The sequence below is a fragment of the Rutidosis leptorrhynchoides genome, chromosome 4, assembly GCF_046630445.1.
Source record: "Rutidosis leptorrhynchoides isolate AG116_Rl617_1_P2 chromosome 4, CSIRO_AGI_Rlap_v1, whole genome shotgun sequence".
Classification (NCBI taxonomy): Eukaryota; Viridiplantae; Streptophyta; class Magnoliopsida; order Asterales; family Asteraceae; genus Rutidosis; species Rutidosis leptorrhynchoides.
The window spans coordinates 488,629,116-488,650,000 of NC_092336.1; the positions used below are offsets into that span (position 1 = coordinate 488,629,116).

General features: G+C 36.6%; 2 protein-coding genes across 2 annotated transcripts in view; both read right to left on the bottom strand.

Annotated features, from left to right (window-relative positions):
- Window positions 1-364: 364 nt before the first annotated feature.
- On the bottom strand, window positions 365-12,877 carry LOC139842376 (putative multidrug resistance protein). Its single transcript, XM_071832522.1, has 7 exons — window positions 12,695-12,877; window positions 12,565-12,619; window positions 11,739-11,923; window positions 10,956-11,413; window positions 8,535-10,360; window positions 7,648-8,302; window positions 365-725 (listed from the first exon to the last, which is right to left on the bottom strand). Exons 1-7 carry the CDS (start codon window positions 12,875-12,877, stop codon window positions 365-367), a joined length of 3,723 nt encoding a protein of 1,240 aa, XP_071688623.1.
- A 5,111-nt stretch (window positions 12,878-17,988) lies between these two features.
- LOC139842377 (D-cysteine desulfhydrase 2, mitochondrial) overlaps window positions 17,989-20,885 on the bottom strand; it is a 3,384-nt gene continuing 487 nt past the window's right edge. The window contains exons 3-8 of the mRNA XM_071832524.1: window positions 20,497-20,823; window positions 20,283-20,325; window positions 19,423-19,755; window positions 18,944-19,073; window positions 18,556-18,711; window positions 17,989-18,446 (exon numbers count right to left, since the gene is read on the bottom strand). Coding sequence (XP_071688625.1) covers window positions 18,230-18,446; window positions 18,556-18,711; window positions 18,944-19,073; window positions 19,423-19,755; window positions 20,283-20,325; window positions 20,497-20,823 — 1,206 coding nt within the window. The 3' untranslated portion in view covers window positions 17,989-18,229. The remainder of the gene's footprint in view (window positions 18,447-18,555; window positions 18,712-18,943; window positions 19,074-19,422; window positions 19,756-20,282; window positions 20,326-20,496; window positions 20,824-20,885) is intronic.

A 20,885-nucleotide genomic window follows, 5' to 3' on the forward strand; every position in this document is an offset into this window, starting at 1 on the left:
TGTTCTCACTTCAATGACACAAATATGATCTTTAATGTGATGGAGCTACTACATGGATCACAAGTTGTCGTCGTAAATAATTGTCGCTATTACCAGACATTCAATTACTAACTTCAGTTGATAGTACAGTTGACGCATTAAACTACAAACACCTAATGTATGGAAACTCGTAGTCATGGATAAAGAAAAACCGTTTCAATAGCAAAATCATTTTAAGGACACCTTCCATGCTATTTATGACATAGATCTTTTCATAGTCCATGCGTATAAAGCCAATGTATATATATTAAAAAAGCAATTTCTTACAAAGCAAACACATTCATGTGTACAAAACCACCTACATATATATAGAAGCTATAAATGCTTACAAATGTTGCAACTTTATAAGAGAGTGATATGCACCATTACTCCCCATTGAAAGCAGTTCAGTGTGAGATCCTTGTTCTACTACTTTCCCATTTTTAATCACAGATATCGAATCAGCATTTTGTATCGTTGATAAACGATGAGCCACTACCACACATGTCCTGCCAACCATCATTTTTTCTAATGCTTCTTGCACTAAATTTTCAGATACACTGTCTAGTGCACTAGTTGCCTCATCTAAAAGAAGAATTGCAGGATTTTTAAGTATTGCTCGTGCAAGCGCGATTCTTTGTTTTTGGCCTCCCGATAACTGAACTCCTCTTTCTCCACAGTAAGTTTCATATCCGTCTTTCATTGAACTGCATTATTATTTTTTCACTTTTATCAGAATTATAAAATGTAGAGGCCGTGTTTTTGACCCATTTACTAGGTAAGATTGGTCTTGGGTTTTACATCAAACGCGTAAAAAAAGTAATAATATATAAATGGGTAAAAAAAAAAGTAGCGCAAAGTCTATATTAATAATCAACTTTGTAAAATCATTTTATTCAAAAGATGAAAGTAATCTTTCACTATGTTTTTTAAAATCATAATTGTTGTGTTAAAATACAATGCAAATTTAGAATAATATGGAATTAGTAAATGTATATGGGTAAAATATCTAGATATTAATATGTATAAGAAAATATCTAGATATTAGAATATGAGAGAAAAATCTAGAAATTGAAATGTAAAAGAAAAATCTAGATATTTGTAGGTTGTAGAAATATCTAGATATTTATATATCCATGGAAATATCTAGGTTCTAGAATGTTCTATGGAGTAGTATAAATATGGGAGGAGATTTCATTTGTGTTGTGTGAAGTTGTGAGAGTGAAATAAGAAGTGAGTTGTGAAGAAGAGAAGAAGAGTGTGAGTTAGCGAAAGTAGAGAAGAGAAAGCTTGTAAGTAATATTGTAATTGTAATTTAATATAAGTGTTTTTGTTAAGTTTCCCGATCAAGCCTTAGTTTGTGTTTAAGTTCTTAGTGCACTTTTGTTGTTCTTATTATATGGTCGGCTCTGCCACCTAAGTAATACATGGTCGGTTATACCGCCTAAAGATATATGGTCGACACTGTCGCCTAAGTACATTGTGCACTAAGGATTTATAAAATTAAAGGCTAACCAACGTCAAAGTGTTGGTGTAGTGAGTCTAGTATAGTCTAGGTCCTCTATAGTGGGTGTGTTGGGCTCGTCGAAGCTTCCAACAATTGGTATCAGAGCGGGTCGTTCGGGACCATTTCTAGTGGAGGAAATCGGTAAACGTTGGACGTTTACATCGACTTGTTTTCACCAAGGCTCTAAGGGAGATTCTGTCGGAGCACAGTTAGGGACTGTGAAAGCTCATCGGTCTGGGACCAAGCTTATTGGACGTTGGACGTCATGATGGCAGATCTTGCAAGTACGAGCAGTGGAATCAAGAGTCTAAATAACCACAACTATGGTTATTGGCGGACTTGCATAGAATCCTACCTACAAGGACATGATTTATGGGAAATAGTTGCTGGCAGTGACACAACGCCTCCACCGAAAGAAAATGCCGAAGCCTTGAGAAAATGGAACATCAAGGCCGGGAAGGCTTTATTTATACTTAAGACTACAATCGAGGAGGATCTATTGGAGCACATCCGTGACGAGAAAACACCGAAGGCAGCTTGGGAAACTTTTGACAAGTTATTTTCAAAGAAGAATGAAGCACGCCTCCAGCTCTTGGAAAATGAGCTCGCAGGTATCTCACAAGGAAGTTTGTCTATTTCCCAGTATTTCACCAAGGTGAAATCTATTTGCCGTGAGATATCTCAGCTTGCTCCTGAAGAGAAAGCGAGTGATGCAAGGATGAAGAGAATTATCATCCATGGCTTAAGATCCGAGTATAATGGATTTATAGCCGCTGTGAGAGGATGGCCTACTCAACCATCATTAATAGAGCTGGAGAATTTATTGGCTAATCAAGAGGCATTAGCCAAGCAGATGAATGAAGTAACCATAAAAGACGGAGAAGATGCACTTTTCACCAATAAGAGAAAGCAACATCTCGAAAACAAGAGGCGATGAAAGAAAGTAAGACATATGGGTGGAAGGGTCACCCAAAATCAAAAGGCAACGCTTCAGGGGGAGCTCAACAAGGAAGAAGAGATCATCGCCAACAATACGGGGAAAATGATAAGAGAAAGAATGGTGAATGCTTCAATTGTGGCAAGAAGGGTCATTTTGCTCGAGATTGTAGATTCCCCAGAAGGCGAACTTTCGAAGGAAATGTGGCCGCTGCAAGAGATGAGAAGAAAGATGTCACATTCGAAGCAACCATTAATGAGGAAACATGGGATGCAGAAGCTGGACTCTCTGTTGAAGCTGACATAGATGATCAAGCTCTTACAACAACTTTAAAGTCAAAAATAAACTACAAAGATGATTGGATCATCGATTCTGGGTGCTCAAATCATATGACCAATGATGAGACAAAGCTGCAAGAAATGGATGATTACAAAGGAAAGAGAGTCGTGTTGACAGCCGACAATTCAAGGTTATCTATTTCTCACATTGGAAAGACAATAATTCCAAATGAAGGCGGCTCTCATAAGCTCCAACTCGAGAAGGTGTATCTTGTCCCTGGCCTAAAGAAGAATTTACTGTCAGTACCACAATTGACAGCAGAAGGGAATTATATGCTCTTTGGACCAGAAGATGTGTCCGTATTCAAGAGAGTGAAGGTGGTTGGCAATCCAATTATGCAAGGAAGAAGAATAGAGTCAGTTTATGTATTATCTGCTGAAACAGCTTATGTGGATAAGACTCGAAAAAATGAGACGGCTGATCTTTGGCATGAACGTCTTGGGCATGTGGGCTACAACAAGTTAAAGGAGATGATGGTAAAACGCATAGTAAATGGGCTTCCTCAAATTGATATCCGAACAGATACAATATGTGCTGGATGTCAATTTGGCAAAGCTCACCAATTGCCATTCAAGGAGTCAGCGCATCAGTCCAAGACACCACTAGAGCTCATACACTCAGATGTTTTCGGCCCAGTGAAACAAACATTACTTGGAGGTATGAAATATATGGTGACATTCATTGATGACTTCTCAAGATATGTGTGGGTTTACTTCATGAAGGAGAATTCGGAGACTTTTCTGAAGTTTAAAGAGTTCAAGAACAAGGTAGAAAGTGAGCTCAATACTAAGATTCGATGCTTACGCACAGATAATGGAGGAGAATATTTATCAACTGAGTTCGATATGTATCTTGAGAAGCATAAGATCAGAAGGCAATTAACTTGCCCTAATACTCCACAACAGAATGGAGTGGCAGAACGTAAGAATCGTCATCTTGCTGAAACTTGTCGAAGTATGCTTCATGGTAAAAATGTACCAGGAAGATTTTGGGCCGAATGTATGAGGACGGCTTCATACGTGATTAACAGACTCCCGCAAACAAAGTTGGGATATATTTCACCATATGAAAGATTATGGAAGATCAAGCCAACCGTCAATCATCTCAAGGTTTTTGGATATGTATGCTACATCTTCGTGCCAGATCATCTCCGAAGCAAATTTGATAAGAAGGCAATTCGATGCATTTTTGTAGGTTATGATGAATCAAGAAAAGGATGGAGATGTTGTGATCCAAATACTGGAAAGTGTTATACTTCAAGAAATGTGGTATTTGATGAAGCTTCTTCATGGTGGTCACCTCAAAAGATAGAGCTTCCAGAATCTCACGGATTAGAAGAAGTTCCAGAAGAGAAAGAAGAACATAAAGAGCACATATCGGATCCAATTAAAGAAGGAGATGGATCGTACTCTAAGGAAACGAGTCCATGAAAAACTGGGGTACATCAATCTACATTCGAAGAGGTTCGTCCAAGCCAAATGGATGCCGAGGAGCATGTGCAAGAATTACGGAGATCAACAAGGCCGAGGCAACCTAATCCGAGGTATGCCAATGCTGCTCATGTGGATGAATTAATACATATTGAGCCTTCCACTTATGAAGAAGCAGCACAAAGTCAAGAATGTCAGAAAGCGATGGAAGAAGAAATTAATGCACTAAAAGAAAACCAGACATGGAGTTTAGTTCCAAAGCCAAAAGATGTAAAACCAATATCTTGTAAATGGGTTTACAAGGTGAAGACTCGATCAGATGGCTCCATTGAAAGGTATAAAGCTCGACTTGTTGCTAGAGGTTTTTCTCAACAATATGGGCTGGATTATGAAGAAACGTTTAGTCCAGTGGCGAAGATCACAACAATTCGAGCTCTACTAGCTTTAGCCGCTAGAAAATCTTGGAAGCTGTGGCAGATGGATGTCAAGAACGCTTTCTTACATGGAGAACTTGACAAAGAAATTTATATGGAGCAACCAAGAGGCTTTGAGAACAAGTCTCATCCTGACCATGTCTGCAAATTAAAGAAAGCACTATACGGCTTGAAGCAGGCTCCAAGAGCTTGGTACGGGAAGATTGGCGAGTTCTTAGTACAAAGTGGTTTCACAGTTGCTCCTTCAGATTCTAGTTTATTTGTGAAACAAGATCAAGGAAAACTAGCCATAGTGCTAGTATATGTGGATGACTTAATCATCACGGGAGATCACTATGAGGAGATCCAAAGAACAAGAGAGAATCTGTCTATCAGATTTCATATGAAGGAGCTTGGAGAACTCAAACATTTTCTTGGACTCGAAATAGAGCAGAAAAGAGAAGGATTATTTCTGGGACAACAGAAATATGCGCGAGATCTTTTACAAAAGTACGGAATGCTTAATTGCAAACCTATCTCAACTCCGATGGATCCGAATACAAAACTACGAGCAGATGAAGGAAAAAGTCTTCAAGATGTTACCATGTATCGAAAGATGGTCGGAAGTCTTATTTATCTCACACTAAGCCGGCCAGATATATCTTATGCAGTTGGAGTGGTTAGTCGATACATGAGCAATCCGAAGAAGCCTCACCTTGATGTTGTACGACCCATCTTAAGGTATATTAAAGGCACTATTAACTTTGGCATTTTGTACAAGAAAACAAAAGAATGTCACGTGACTGGATATTGTGACGCCGATTACGCTGGAGACTATGATACACGACGGTCAACAACTGGATACATGTTTAGTCTTGGATCGGGAGTAATATCATGGTGTAGCAAGAGACAACCAACTGTATCCTTATCAAGCACCGAAGCAGAATATCGATCGGCATCATCAGCAACACAAGAAATTACATGGTTGAAACAACTAATGGAAGATCTTCATCAATCAACAGATTATCAAGTAAATCTTCTTTGCGATAACCTATCAGCTATACGACTAGCAGAAAATCCAGTCTTTCATGCAAGAACAAAACATATAGAAGTGCACTATCACTATGTTCGCGAGAAGGTCCTTGAAGGAAAAATCAAGATGGTGCCAACAAAGACAGATGAACAGGTTGCAGATATATTCACCAAGAGCCTAAGTAAACCGAAGTTTACAAAATTCAGAGAAGCACTTGGAATGGTCTGCAAGACATCGTTGGAAGAAAATTTGCATTGAGGGGGAGTGTTAAAATACAATGCAAATTTAGAATAATATGGAATTAGTAAATGTATATGGGTAAAATATCTAGATATTAATATGTATAAGAAAATATCTAGATATTAGAATATGAGAGAAAAATCTAGAAATTGAAATGTAAAAGAAAAATCTAGATATTTGTAGGTTGTAGAAATATCTAGATATTTATATATCCATGGAAATATCTAGGTTCTAGAATGTTCTATGGAGTAGTATAAATATGGGAGGAGATTTCATTTGTGTTGTGTGAAGTTGTGAGAGTGAAATAAGAAGTGAGTTGTGAAGAAGAGAAGAAGAGTGTGAGTTAGCGAAAGTAGAGAAGAGAAAGCTTGTAAGTAATATTGTAATTGTAATTTAATATAAGTGTTTTTGTTAAGTTTCCCGATCAAGCCTTAGTTTGTGTTTAAGTTCTTAGTGCACTTTTGTTGTTCTTATTATATGGTCGGCTCTGCCGCCTAAATAATACATGGTCGGTTATACCGCCTAAAGATATATGGTCGACACTGTCGCCTAAGTACATTGTGCACTAAGGATTTATAAAATTAAAGGCTAACCAACGTCAAAGTGTTGGTGTAGTGAGTCTAGTATAGTCTAGGTCCTCTATAGTGGGTGTGTTGGGCTCGTCGAAGCTTCCAACATGTTGCACCTTTATATAATGGATTTTTCTAACGACAGCCCCAACTGTTGTTATGGTGCATTAATGTGTTGTACAAAGTACTTAATGTTGACTTTTATATAGCAATTATTAAAGGTTACAAGTATTTTCTTCTCCTTAACAACAACACTAAGTCACTAAGAGCTGTCGTCAGAAAAATCATTATATAATCGAAAACTGGAAAAAGGAGTGTTTAATCAACTCAATTCAACCCAACCCGTTTTGACACATAACAGACCAGAAAAATGGAATGTTTCAGCCCAAACCCGATCCGTTAACCGGTTACCCTATTGTCCATACACTTTAAGGTATTTCATTGATAATGTATTCATGAATATATAAGATGTTTTTAATTGAACTGTATTCATTAATTCACTTTTATCAGAAGAATTAAATGTAGAAGCTGCTTTTTTCGACCTGTTTACTAAGTAGACGGGTAAAGAAAACTAATACTCCATAACATATAGAATGGGTAAGACAAGTAGGGATGACAATGGAAGGATAAAAACCAGCGACCCACGGGTATCCTTACCAGTGATGGGTGGGTCAATATAAAAAGTTTACCTGTGGGTGGTAAAATTTTGTAACCCGTTGACGGGTCGCAGGCGAGTGACGGATATATAATGCCTGCGACGGGTAAAATCCGACCTGTGAATCCGTTATACCCGGGTAAGAAACCCGCAGGTGTACCCGTTAACATGCATTAATATGATTATATTTTCAATGTAAAACCCTAATTATATGTGGGTTTACCCACGGGTCATGGGTATCCGTGGGAGCGGATTAGTTAACATGTATATTTTTTAGATCCGTGGGTCACGAGCACGGGCTAAATAATTAACCCGTTGAGGGTAAACGGGCTATGACGTGTAAAAATTTTGTTTGACGGGTGGTTCACGGATATTAAGGATCCGTGCGCATTAACCGCGGATGTCATCCCTACTCAATCCAACCCAGCCAGCTTTTACACATATAGCAGACCAAAAAATGAAACATTTCAACCCAAACCCGATTTCAGACTGGGTTGAATTAGTACCTTATAAACTCATGGGCATTGGAAAGCTTTGCTGCTTTCTTTATTTCAGCCTCACTAACTTCATCTTTACCATAAACAATGTTATGTCGTATACTTCCCCCAAAAAGAGTCGGTTCTTGGCTCACCAATGCGATACGCGATCTCAAGTTTCTCAAATTGTAGTTTTTCAAATCTCGCCCGTCTATAAGTACACATCCCGTCATCGTGTTGTAAAATCTTTCGATCAACGCGATAACAGTGGACTTACCCGACCCACTTTGACCCACAAGTGCTATTGTTTTCCCAGCTTCAATTTTCAAAGACAAACCTTGAAAGATCATCTGATCGGGCCTTGCAGGGTACGAAAAGTACACCTTTTTAAGCTCAATATCGCCTTTAATATTCGTAACTATTAAACCTTCTTGATCATTTGGGTCGATCTCGGTTTTTCTATCGAGTACTGCTAACGCTGATCTAACTGCACCACCACCTTTTGACAAATCTGAACTCATACTACCGGCATCTGCGATATTCTTTCCGGTTGTCATCAAAATGAAGAAAACTTGAAACATTTCTTTTGAGGTAACTTTTCCGTTGTTCATTTCTCGTCCACCGTACCAAAACGCTAACGCTATCGCTGCGGTTGTCACAAATTGTGAAATGAACAAACCCATACCTGCAGTGGCGAATCCAGGATGAAAACTCAATGATTTCAAAGCAAATTATATTTTAGGGGTATTTTTTTTGGTTGTTTACCTCAAAAAAACCATAAATCTAAAAAATATATGGGGTCTGTAGTTAAATTTAGTGGTGTCCTATACAATTGAAGATTATATCGTATAATTTTTTTTTTAAGTAGTGGGGTAATCGGACCCCACAACTCTAAGGCTAGAATCGCCTTTGCATACCTGAAAACCACGATTGTTTAACGCATTGTTTTCTCGGTCCTTTTAACGTTTGCGCGTATAATCTCATGATCCGTTCTACAGAAGCAAACGCGGTGATTGTTCTATGATTCACGACTGCTTCACTTGCTAATTGAGTTCCTTCGTTTTGCGCCTTTTTCGCTTTAGACGACAAGTTTTTCATTAAAACAGATTTCGAGAAGAAACTAGCAATGAGTAACGGTTGTACCGACATCATCACAAGAGCAACTCTCCAACTAATTATCAACGATAACAGAAATGCAAGAAACGCGCTGATGAAAACTTGAAGAAGTAAAGATATTCGATCACCAACGAGCGATTTAATCAGACTGGCTTCGGTTGCGAGACGAGAACATACGGATGCGCTCGTGTTCTTGTCGCAATCGAACCATCCGATTTCAAAAGTGAGCACGTTTTCGAGCATTTTCTCTCGTACTCTCTTCGTTAACCTCTCGCCCATAACCGCAAAGTTATGATGCTGAAGCAAGCTTGTAATGAAACAAACAACTCCTAGGGTTACAAACACGAAACAGTAAAACGCCGTTTCCGATTTGACCTTTGACTTTTCTGGTAAGAAGTAAACCGCGACCACCGATCCTAAACAATAAGAATGTATCGGTGATATAGCACCGAAACCACCCGCACCTAGGCACCCGAGAACGGCCCGTTTCCATTCGGACGCGTTCATTTGCAGCAAACGCCATTGTGACGGTTTCGGATCTAGAATAACATCGAATGTTTCATCGTCACTATCTTCATACGAATACATTTGTACCGAATGGGCCATACTAAACGAAACCGCCGGGCTAAAAGGGGATATCGGGCTATTTTGATAGCTCGATCTCGTACTGATAGGCGTTCTTGGTGTTATCGGTGTTTGGGCGTTATAGAATCTTCTAGAAACCGGTGTTTGCGGACTATTTGGTGTTTCGTTCGAAGTTGTTGATTGTTGCAACTGCACCATTTGGTAGTAAGCCCCGTTTTCGCGCATTAATTCGTCGTGTGAACCCGATTCGATTACTTTACCTGCTTGTAGAACTACAATCTTATCGGCTTTGCGTATTGTTGTAAGACGATGTGCTACGATGATCGTTGTACTTCCTACTGACGCTTGATCTAACGCGTCTTGAACAACTCGTTCGGATTCTGAATCCAACGCGCTTGTTGCTTCATCAAGTAAAAGAATTTTCGGTTCTTTAAGTAACGCACGTGCTATAGCGATTCGTTGCTTTTGTCCTCCCGATAATTGAATCCCGAATTGACCCACTTGAGTATCGTAAGCATCGGGTAATTTAATAATAAAATCGTGTGCGTTTGCTTTTTTAGCTGCGAGCTCAACGAGTTCGGTTGAAACACCTTCTTTACCGAAAAGTATGTTTTCTTTTATCGATGTTGCGAATAGTACGGGCTCCTGGTTAACTAAGCCCATTTGAGATCTTAACCATTTAAGTTGAAGACTTTTTATTCTGTGTCCATCAAGAAATATGTCTCCACGATTCGGGTCGTAAAATCTTTCAAGTAAAGAGATGATTGTTGACTTTCCTGACCCGCTGCCACCCACAAGACCAACTGTTTGACCGGCTTTGACTCGTAGGTTGAGTCCTTGAAGAATCAGGGTGTCGGGTCTTGATGGGTATGAGAATTCAACGCGTCTAAATTCAATATCACCTCTTACGGATGGTATTGTTTTACCTTTGACTTTTTCAGAATCTATGAGAGGAATTCGGGAAATCATTTCGAACATTCTTGATGTAGCGGCTATTGCGTCTGAAATGAACGGTACATTAGGCAGTGCACTCATAGCTGACCTGAAAAAGGAAATTAAATTTCATCAGGCAATACAATATTTGCTAGGTGTAGCAATTTTGATCCATTTACTCATGAATGACTTAACTAAGGCAATAAGTTCTCTAACGGGTACGATTTTGACCCATTTACTCATGATTTACTTGATTAATGCTATGATTTATTTCTAAGAGGTACAATTTTGACCCATTCACTCATGAATTACTTGATTAAGGCTGTAATTTATCCCTAACAGGTACAATTTTGACCCACGAATGACTTAATTAAGGCTACAATTTATCTCTAACAGGTAAAAATAAGAGTCAATAGTGTCAAACAGGTTGGAAGTCGCTCAAGGTGTTTATTTGATGCATAAAATTTCTTAAATCATTTCATTCAAGAATTGTAATATAACGAGATGTGTCGAATTTAAAATCATATTTGAGGCACACATAATATCTCTTATTTTTAGGAAGAAATGTATCGTCCAACCCTACCAAACCCAAACTGTTTTGACATGTACAAAAAAATTGCTTTTGACCCGTTACTCAACCTATATGACCCACCCATATTTCCAGCATGTTTAACTCGTTAGATGTTGTTTGCAGCGAGACTTACAGGCCTGACATGATGACACAGATTGCTGCAACGAAAACTTTTCCACCGCTTTCTCCTTTTTCAGTAATAAGATAACTTCCGACCCAAGCAACAAAAGCCCAAGCCACAAAAATCATACCCATGCTTCCTATCATCAAACCCTTTGTAAACCCTTGTTTAATCCCGAGTTTCAAGCTCGCTTCAAGGGCAATGCTGAATTTATCAATCATTTGTTGTTCACCAACATACGAATAAACAGTACGTATTGACGAGATCGCCTGATCTGCAACCCCACCACCTTTATCATAGGCATCTTTTTGCTCCATTGCTAGACCTTTTAGTAACGACCCGATTCCTAAAACGGGAACGACGAACATAAAGGCGAAAGGAAGCGAAGCCAGAGCCAGTCGCCATGAAAGTATGAAGGCGACTACTACACTGAATACAAGTCCCGATAGGTGGGCCAGACAGTTCGGAATCTACATGACATGTTGGTTAATGATTAGCAATTTGATAAAGATGAAATATGTGATAATCTGAAATACTTTTGTCTTAATTCTTTATAGTTACATTATTTTATGTATAAATGAATATCCAGTGTCAATATATTACAATAATTATGCTACATGAATATTGACAACATTTTTCTCTAATAAAAGGGCATACTTTAAGAAAATGAAATGTACTATTCACTTTTTATTGACACATGGTTCTAATGTTTTAACCACTTAATGCAATATACCTACCATTGGTACCAAAATATGCACCTTTTAACCATTTATTTCAGGATATGAGATGAAATACCTTATCAGCCATGACTTCTTGAATCGATTGAGCATCACATGAAATTGCTGTAATAACTTCAAAGTTGGTGGAAGAACCAACTTGTGTGTCGAAGAAACCAACTTCTTGCCTAAGTACCGATTTCAAGTATTCCATCCTGAGACGCGATGTTTGTCTTTCGGCTGTTCTGGTCCAGCAAATTCCTTCTGCAATTTATAATACAAGAATCAGTGAGAGATACATGTCGAGTGTTCGTAACAGTATATATATACACAAATTTGTCAGAGTCGAAAAAAATGACACATGACTACTACCAGTAAAGCTAGGTTGCTTTGGGTTCTGTTATATATCTAATATACGTTAATCATGTTACCTTAAAATAGTAGCTAACTGTGAAACGGTTTAAAATTTTCCTGAAGTGTTTTTATGTATATGACCTCCTAAATTATTCTTGTACCATAAGGTTGTTTACTTCTATTATGTATTAAGTGCTGATTCCATATGCCACTGTCTGGGAACAGTTGTCTATTTCTATGTCTCCTACAAACAGACCATTTTTTTGACAATGAAACAACAATTTTACTTACTGAATTAAGAGGGGTACAGAAATAGAAACAGATCATTAAGTGCCTAAGTGGAAAGTAAACAGGCTATTAGATTAAGACTATTGAAATAATTAAACAAAATGTTCATAAATAGCATACTAACTATCTAAATCTAAATTATTATCTTTTGAACAAATATTGTTTCATGTAAACCCGACCGGACCCGTACAACATGATGCGTTTTTACCAGTTACACAACCTGACCCGTTCATATTAACACCTCTAAGATCTAATAAACTTACCAAGGAAAGCTGCTGATCCAACACCAACTGCAAGGACGAGCAGCCTGAATGCATACTGTAAGAACATTACAAAAATTTGTATTACCAAAATCACAAGACTTCTTTAATATCTGCAAGAACAAATCTGTACCTTATTCACCACGTGATATGAAAAAGAAGGATCACCGCCTCCATAATCATTAATAATTCCACTAAGGATAATCATTGTCAAAGGAGACATTAACCCGTCTCCAATGCAACCTATTGTACCAAATAACATAAGAAGTTTATCTACGCCATCTGCAAAATGAAACATCCCACCTTTTTTTGCCATATGAAACACGTGAAGAAATACTAAAATGTTAACAGGTTAGTATATTGTAATCTTAAGTCTTCCACAAACACATACATATATAAACACTTGCAAGCATATTAATTGTCAATAATTTCTTTGTGGGATTTTTTTTTTAGCCGTTTAAGTTTGTCGGGATCTTTATTTACAATGTACTTATTAATATAAGAGCCACTTGTCATGACAAAAGATATGATGCTTATGACTTATTTTATTAAATATGTTGCTAATGTCGAACGATTCCATTTAAACTTAAAAAAGGTGACTTTTGAACGAGCGTGGCAAGCCTTGCTGTGATGTATCAATTATTAACTAAAATGTTTGACCAATGTCAACGTGTACTAAAACGAGTGTCTCTCAAGATTCAGAGGTGGCGAAATGAGGGTTTGTAAGATATCAAGCATATCCTAGTTCTTGGAAGAAAAAAGCTTAAGAAGGTTTATGACATTTAAACTAGATGTGGAAATTCCAACCCATTCACCTTATGTATGAGGGTTTCTTCATTATTAGCTTAGAAGGAAATGGGTCAAATGAGTCGTACGGTTTATAAGTTGCCCGTAGTCTGATTTTAATGCACAAAAGTATAAAACATCCTATTTATTTTATACAAAAAAAAAATAAAATAAAATAAAAAAATTCATTCAATGTCAATATATTAGACATGAAGTGTTTTGGGTCAACCTAACCCACCTGAGCCGTAAAAAGATTACCAATTTGTGACCCGTTACAGAACCCGCCCATTTTACCACCAAAGATACATTCAGTGACTTTCGAACCTTTTACCCAATTCCCTTCTCGTTTATTGGTAGGAATGTAGGATCCATGAGAGATGAAAATAATGAAAGTCAACCAATCACAAATACATGGGTCAAAATTGTCACATCTCACTAAGTTACTACATGATACCGTAAATTCTGATGAGCTAAATTTACCGAGTTACTAATTTACTGTTTACTTCAAATTATTAGTATGATCTCTTGGTGACATGATTCAAGATATACGTCACATTATTTTAACAAAACTTGGCAAAATCAGAAAACATATCACTTAACTGATCATGACATAAGCTAAAAGGAGAATGTACAACTGTTATCAAGCCGGCTTTTGTTTGTCGATAACTTTGATGTCTACTTTATTATTCATAATTACACATGTGATGCTCTATGTTCTCTACATTCCTACTATCATGAAGCTATAAAAAAAATTATTTACTGTTTCTTCGACTGAAAGGGACTGACAGTTAAGTTTGTAAATACAATTGGTGGAAGGATGTGTCTGATGTGAGATGTTAAAAAGTTATGATTGTTTAAACATATATGAATAATGGATGTGAGATAATACAACTGATTTTGTCTTAGCCGGCCAAACAAAAATTGACATATTACTGGTACTATTTTACCTTGTATACTACTCCTAGAGCTTATAGCTCAGTGGTACCCGATGCCTTTGATCCCTGGGCCCACAGTGGGGGAAGCTTTGACCCGAAGAAAGGCGCAAGTTCGATTCTCAGTCTGGGCGCCCCGCATGGAATTATTTCTCCCTCCGGGGGGAAATTTGTGAAGTGTTTCGGGGGTCTAGCTAGCTGGGGTAAAAATCGCCTTGCCGTCACTGTGGTACCTGGGAGGAGGTACTTTGCCGGCACAGGTCTCTTTCGGGGTGGGATTGGTGGGTGCTACGGCACACAGGGTTAGCGTGTCCCTGCCAACTTACACGTTTTGACCCGAATAAGGTAACATATAAGTTAACTTATATGAAAGCATGAATATTGATGTATCTTGGTCTAATATGTGTATGACATTTGTCTACAACTTATATCTATTGGTTTACGTCTAAATGACTCATTCGAAGTGTTAAAGAACCAAATGCTACATCGAAGCTGACTTGTCAACCATTTAGACGAAACTGGTTAGATCAGTTTAAAAAAACCAGTTAATCTATTAAGTGTAACGTTTTTTTTTTTTTTTTTTTTTTTTTTTTTTTTGAACGGCAACATCGACATCGAATGCTTTCATTTGTCACCCACACACGCGTTAGGAGGAAACTTTTCATCACACCATCGCCGCATTGAGTACCCGGTGTGCTTTGGATTAAACTGAGAGGCTCAAGGCATGCACCATATCACACCAACAGAATCCTTGAGAACCCCCCACCCCAAAACACCACCACCACCCACACCAAGCATTCGAATCCTCGCCTATTATTTCAAGGACGTGGGTCCGGGATCAACATAGGAGTTGTACCAGACAATGCCTCGGTGGTATTAAGTGTAACGTTTAAATACCATATAGCATTATTATTACGTTTTTTTAGATACTTTTTGTTTACCTTTGGCTTATTTGGTGGTTTGATTGTTTGAATTTTATAAGTCAACTTTTAGATACAATAGTTTGTTGTTAAAATCTCCATATCTTGTGATTTCCTGGTAATCTATAGTTAATATTAAAATTCTATAATGATAATGTCATTATTAGGCTAATTACTTTGTTAAGAAAAAATCAAAAAGAAAAATAAAAAAATCTAAGCATGATGGGTGATGTCATTAATCTAAATAATTTTGATTTAAATTTAACTCTTATTAATTAATTATTATTATTAAATCTTATTAATAATTATTAAAATCAAATAAAGAAAAAAATCTAAACATGGTGAGTGATGTCATTAATTTAAATAATTTTGAATTAAATTTAACTCTTATTAATTAATTATTATTATTATTATTAAATCTTATTAAAAATAATTAAAATCAAATAATTTTGACTTATTTTAATTAATTATTCTAAATTGATTACGAGAAGGTATAAAAGCTAAGAAGAAAGAAACTAATTCTAAATTTTTATTTTTATTTACACTTTTAAAATAAAATGACAACCAATATTATCTCTTATGATTGGATGTGGATTGTTTAATATGCATTTTAGGTGTATGATGAAATGTTCAGCTGACGAGTTTCTTAGTCGGACTCTGTGGTTCCACGGGTCATTAAACTAAATAACTTTAGCACTTACGTTCACTTAATACCTAAAACATATCATTAAACTGTTTCGTTTAAACAAACACGTGGTTCCACGGGTCATTTCACTACTAACAAGAATATTTAGATAAAATGGGATTTAATTATTTCAGATTATTATTTACTTTAAGTGCAGAAGATCTACCAAGATCCAATTGGATTCTTCTTACCTCTTCGGATGGCAATAGGATATGCTTTTAACCATTTATGACTTTTTCAAGGATATGATCCTTTGGCTTGTTTCTACTAACACTTTTCACTACAGTTCTAACCACAGACAAACTTCTTTGTATTCAGTGTCTGTATTTTATAAATTTCCTGCAAGGGTACGTATGTCTTTTCTCTTTTAGATCCATCCTAACCTTGAATCCCTCATTTTTGGTAGAAAATCTACAAACGAAGAGCCTACAGTTAATTAACTGTCACCGAGAATGGTTTCTTGCAAAATATTGATAACCGGTTATGCTTACCTGCATTAATCTGTAACAGATTATTATGACCTATCACTACCACTTTAAAAGAAAAAAATGTCACTGCCACTTTAACATATATTACCTTTTTGTATCTATTTAGTAATCAGTCTACTAGTTTATTTGATTCCACTCGGTGTTCCTTTGAGGAACAGAACATTCTCATATTATTACTTACATATCAGTAGAAGATAATTCGTTAACCTATCTACATCAACACTTTAATATCAACACTTTAATGGTAAAAGAATTTCATTATCCTATATACTAAATCACGTAAAACATCGGCTACAGTATAACAGTAATATACAGTATAACAGTAACCCTTTCATCTCTATACTAAATGGCACCCGCCCATTTCCCTTCTTCCCTACCTTCCTCTTACACCCATCTTCCTTCCATTACAATCAATACCGTATCACTAATACCGTATCCCTAATCCCCAATCAATTCAATAGCGGCACAATTTGATGAATCGAAAACCTTCCCTACAATCTCTAATTCGATCATGGCCTAACGCTATGGAGATCTGGATGCAGTTTGATATCGAATGGTCTTTGAGCGTTGATGAAGAAAAAGGCAAACCACAATTGAACACGAAAAATCTATGCATCTTTAATCTTCAACAGTGCCAATTGTAAGTAAGGATATATGATTAGGTTTTTAAATTTGAATTGTCTATTCTTTGATAATTACAAGGACTTCTACATGATTTGATTAATAATCAACTGGTTTTATCTAAATTATAATTAATATAATGCATTATTTTTTGAAAATATTCTCCTTACTAGCATTTCAATCTATTAAATAAATATGCATATTTGGAACTCTTAACGTTTGATATGAGAATTGAAAAACACTACCAGCATTTTAAACAGAACATTGGACCATAAGCGGCAAACAAAAGACGTATGGAGGGCCAAAATTGAAAAAAATAAAAAATAATCTACAGATGACGTTGTGTCAACACTACATAATCATCATCTCGCATTTGTAAAGCTTAATCCTGTAGAAGGTAGAGCAACACACAACCGAGAATCAGAGAGAATTAGTAAAATCATATTCGATGGGTGGTATTTTCAGGTTGCCACTAGGCGCTGGGTATCATCTTCGACAAGTCAAACGTATTAAGCTAAAAAACTAATCAATGCCTAGACTTTTCAACTAAAAAAAACCGGTCGAGTGGGTCAAATGGATTAAAACTCAATTTATAGAGGTGCCTTTAAGATTACTGTAGTAATAAAAATATGTTTATCAAATCATACTATATGCATTTATATTTTGTATTTATCAAAATAATGATGATTAATAATAATAATAATTAATAATAAATAATAATAAAGGTACTAAAAATAGGACTTTTTTGCTTCGTTGGTCCCTGTATTATACTCCATTTTGCTAACAGCGTCCCTTGGTTATTAATTTGGTCTTTAGAATCCTTTGTTTATCAATATTTTGCAATCATATACCCCATTTTGCTAACAGCGTCCCTCGAAGGGACGCTGATTGCAAATTTTTGATAAAACAAAGGATTCTAAATGCCAAATTCAAAACCAAGGGACGCTGTTAGCAAAATGGGGTATAATACAGGGACCAACGGAACCAAGGGACGCTGTTAGCAAAGTGGGGTATAAAACAGGGACCAACGGAGCAGAAACGTCTAAAAATAGTAACAAAAAAGTGTTGAAGGCATCTGAACTCATATTAATAAATCACCTGTCTAACCGTCTTAAATAGTTAACCCAAGCCACCCCTTTTGCCACCACTTGATGTATAGTATCAACGTCCACCAAGTCTTTTTTTTTTCTCAAATAAGAATTGTTGTTCACATGACATACCTGCCTCAATAGAGATTTAGAAGTAAGACTTGTATCGTTGTGCTAACCCAAACATGCCAAGTGTACCACCAGTGTGAAGCATCACCACTTTGGCTCCCCCTTTTCTCTCCTCTTGACTAAGTTGAGTTGCTAGCTCCCATGCAGCCAAAGTATATATGGGGTCCACTAAAACACCAGTTTCTTGAGCAATTCGTTGGCATACTTCTATTTCCCCTTTCAAAACATTCCCGAATCTAATTTAAAGCGACAATTAATCATTATTAGTGGATAAATATAAAATAAAATGCGAGAATATAAGAATTTCACTTTCAGATACGATGTATGAATGTGCACAAAACCTACTTTCTTGGATGCCGACGTTCTACCCAATTAACAATTCCAGTATGCTTAATACGCAAATCAAAACATCGACATAATTCAGATATTAAACTTTCCTCCTGTTTTCTATACCCTTCAATGGTGTCCGCCAGCATCACTGCAGTTACTTCCCATGGGAGCCTAGCAGAGGAAAATGATTAATAATATGTAAAGCATACAATGATGTCAAGCCAGATTGCTTGAATTTCGTTAAAGTTAAATGGAGATGGAACATTCACCAATCTGATAATGATGAAGTACGAATTAAAACTATAAGTGACCTAAAGTATAATCAGCCTGTTTGGTTATAAAGTATTAACCCTATAGAAACACAAGCTTAAAAAACTATTAGTTATGGATAATCAGAACATACCCTAAACATAACGCTCCAATTTCTAGACCAACGGCCGTTGTTCCGGTACCAGCATCTACAACAATTTTCAGGGGTTGATCTTTTCCAAGTATGTGATCTTGCGACAAGTATTGTATTAGGCGAACCAGACCTATAAAAAGAGTATAATTTGCTCAAGGCCTACAAAGGCAAAGCAAGCCACTTTTTGAAGAAATTGACTATTTAATCAACACTAAAGAACACTACAGCATTCGTCGGTTTGAACATTACAAAAACAAGAAAACCCAAAGTTGATTTCCGATTTCAATGTTAGCTCCGGGTTTTGGGCAACCCATCTAATATCTAATATATGAATCAAATCAATATAAATACATAATGTATCTATATTGGGTGATTCTTTTGCTGATCGCCATGACGATTTGATTAAATGGGTCAAAATTCAACTATACTTGTAAGTGATTTTTTGAATTCCATATGGGCAGACTCAACGTGAAGCTTACCAGGCAATGCAACTGCATCTCCTGCACCTTCATTGATAATTACTATCTTTTTCAAATTTGAAGCCTGCCTGTCTTCTATATTTGGGAAGTTTGACTTCATAGAGTTGTGATTTGTGAAGGAAGCTTCGAGTAAGTCATCAAGGCATACAATGGTCCCGCCTAATGAGTCAGCATGTGACAGTAGCATTTCTTTCCTTTTGGCATATAGAGACCTTGGAACATAAGTGACATTTCCATATAACATGGAGATCAAATTGTAACCAGTTAGAACTTGAGGTTGTTCGCCGCGTAAAAGTAAATCTACCTTTAGTCCCCTCTCAGCGCAAGAAACAGCTGATAAAAACACAAACTGAAGATTAAAAAATCACTTTAAAAGGATCTTAGTAAGCAGATAGATGTACAAATGAAACCAAATGAATTTGAAGGAACATGTTAAGTTGGTGCTTGGGTATGTGTCTTTAAACTGATTATCTCATCATTGCGACTTCAAGTCCCAAAAATTGGTTTAAATTTTATACTATCTTTTTATTTGGGTCCATACACATTTATACCCAACAAAATTGATGATCGAAAGGTAAAACAAATCTACTTCCATGCCCAGCTTTACATTATTCACAAGATCTCATGTACGGTTACTAATTTACTAATTTCATAACAATCAACATATGTCCAGTACTTAAGCAGTTGAGTGTCTGACAATTAGTGTTCAAATATCATAAGTTCTTTCAATGCAAGTTTGAAAAAAAGTCTATTACATCTTAGCTGATTATACGGTTCTGAGTAAATAACATCACATAATCATTCTCGAAACACACACCTAAGCACCACCTTAATAGTTTCAAGTCGTACACACAACATACCAACAGCTGCAGCATGTGCACTTTGGCAACCTCCACACGTGACCTATAAAAACGGTGTAATCGGAACCTCGAGAACATCATTTCTAATATCATATTTCTAATTTACGCATATTAAACAACATTAATATATTAATATATGCAGTTATAACGAGCAATTTATAACCACTTGCAAGATCCCAAATTGCACTAAACCAATGGAAACATGAAAGCTCACCACATGGGTTCCTAGATGATCTTCAACAAGTGGAAACAATGCATCAAGTTTCCTCGCCTTATTACCATTCACAAGCGGATGCAACAAATCATCACGAACGATATAAAATGACGACTGATCATCACGCCATTCCTTCAAATTCTCACCCAACGAAGGACGTGAATTGTTCGAAAACCTAAAATTTCCAATTGATTCGCACTGATGTTGTGTTTGTACTCTTGAAACATTTATTTGGTGAACTTTAGTATCTGGATTCAATAATGTCCATCTCCTATTCAAAACTTTTGAACTAAACTCCTCTACACTTGAATTGGAGTTACAAATGACCTGAAAGCAATCAGAAACCCTAATTTTCAGAATTTTAGTTCCAGACAAGCAACTTTATCTCA

Excerpts from the sequence above, each read along its gene's own strand:
- LOC139842376 (XM_071832522.1), bottom strand. The coding sequence starts at position 12,877 with ATGGCAAAAAAAGGTGGGATGTTTCATTTTGCAGATGGCGTAGATAAA. Across the intron at positions 11,414-11,738 it reads AAGAAGTCATGGCTGATAAG|ATTCCGAACTGTCTGGCCCA; the intron begins GTATTTCATCTC and ends CATGTCATGTAG. Across the intron at positions 726-7,647 it reads AATGCCCATGAGTTTATAAG|TTCAATGAAAGACGGATATG; the intron begins GTACTAATTCAA and ends ATAATAATGCAG.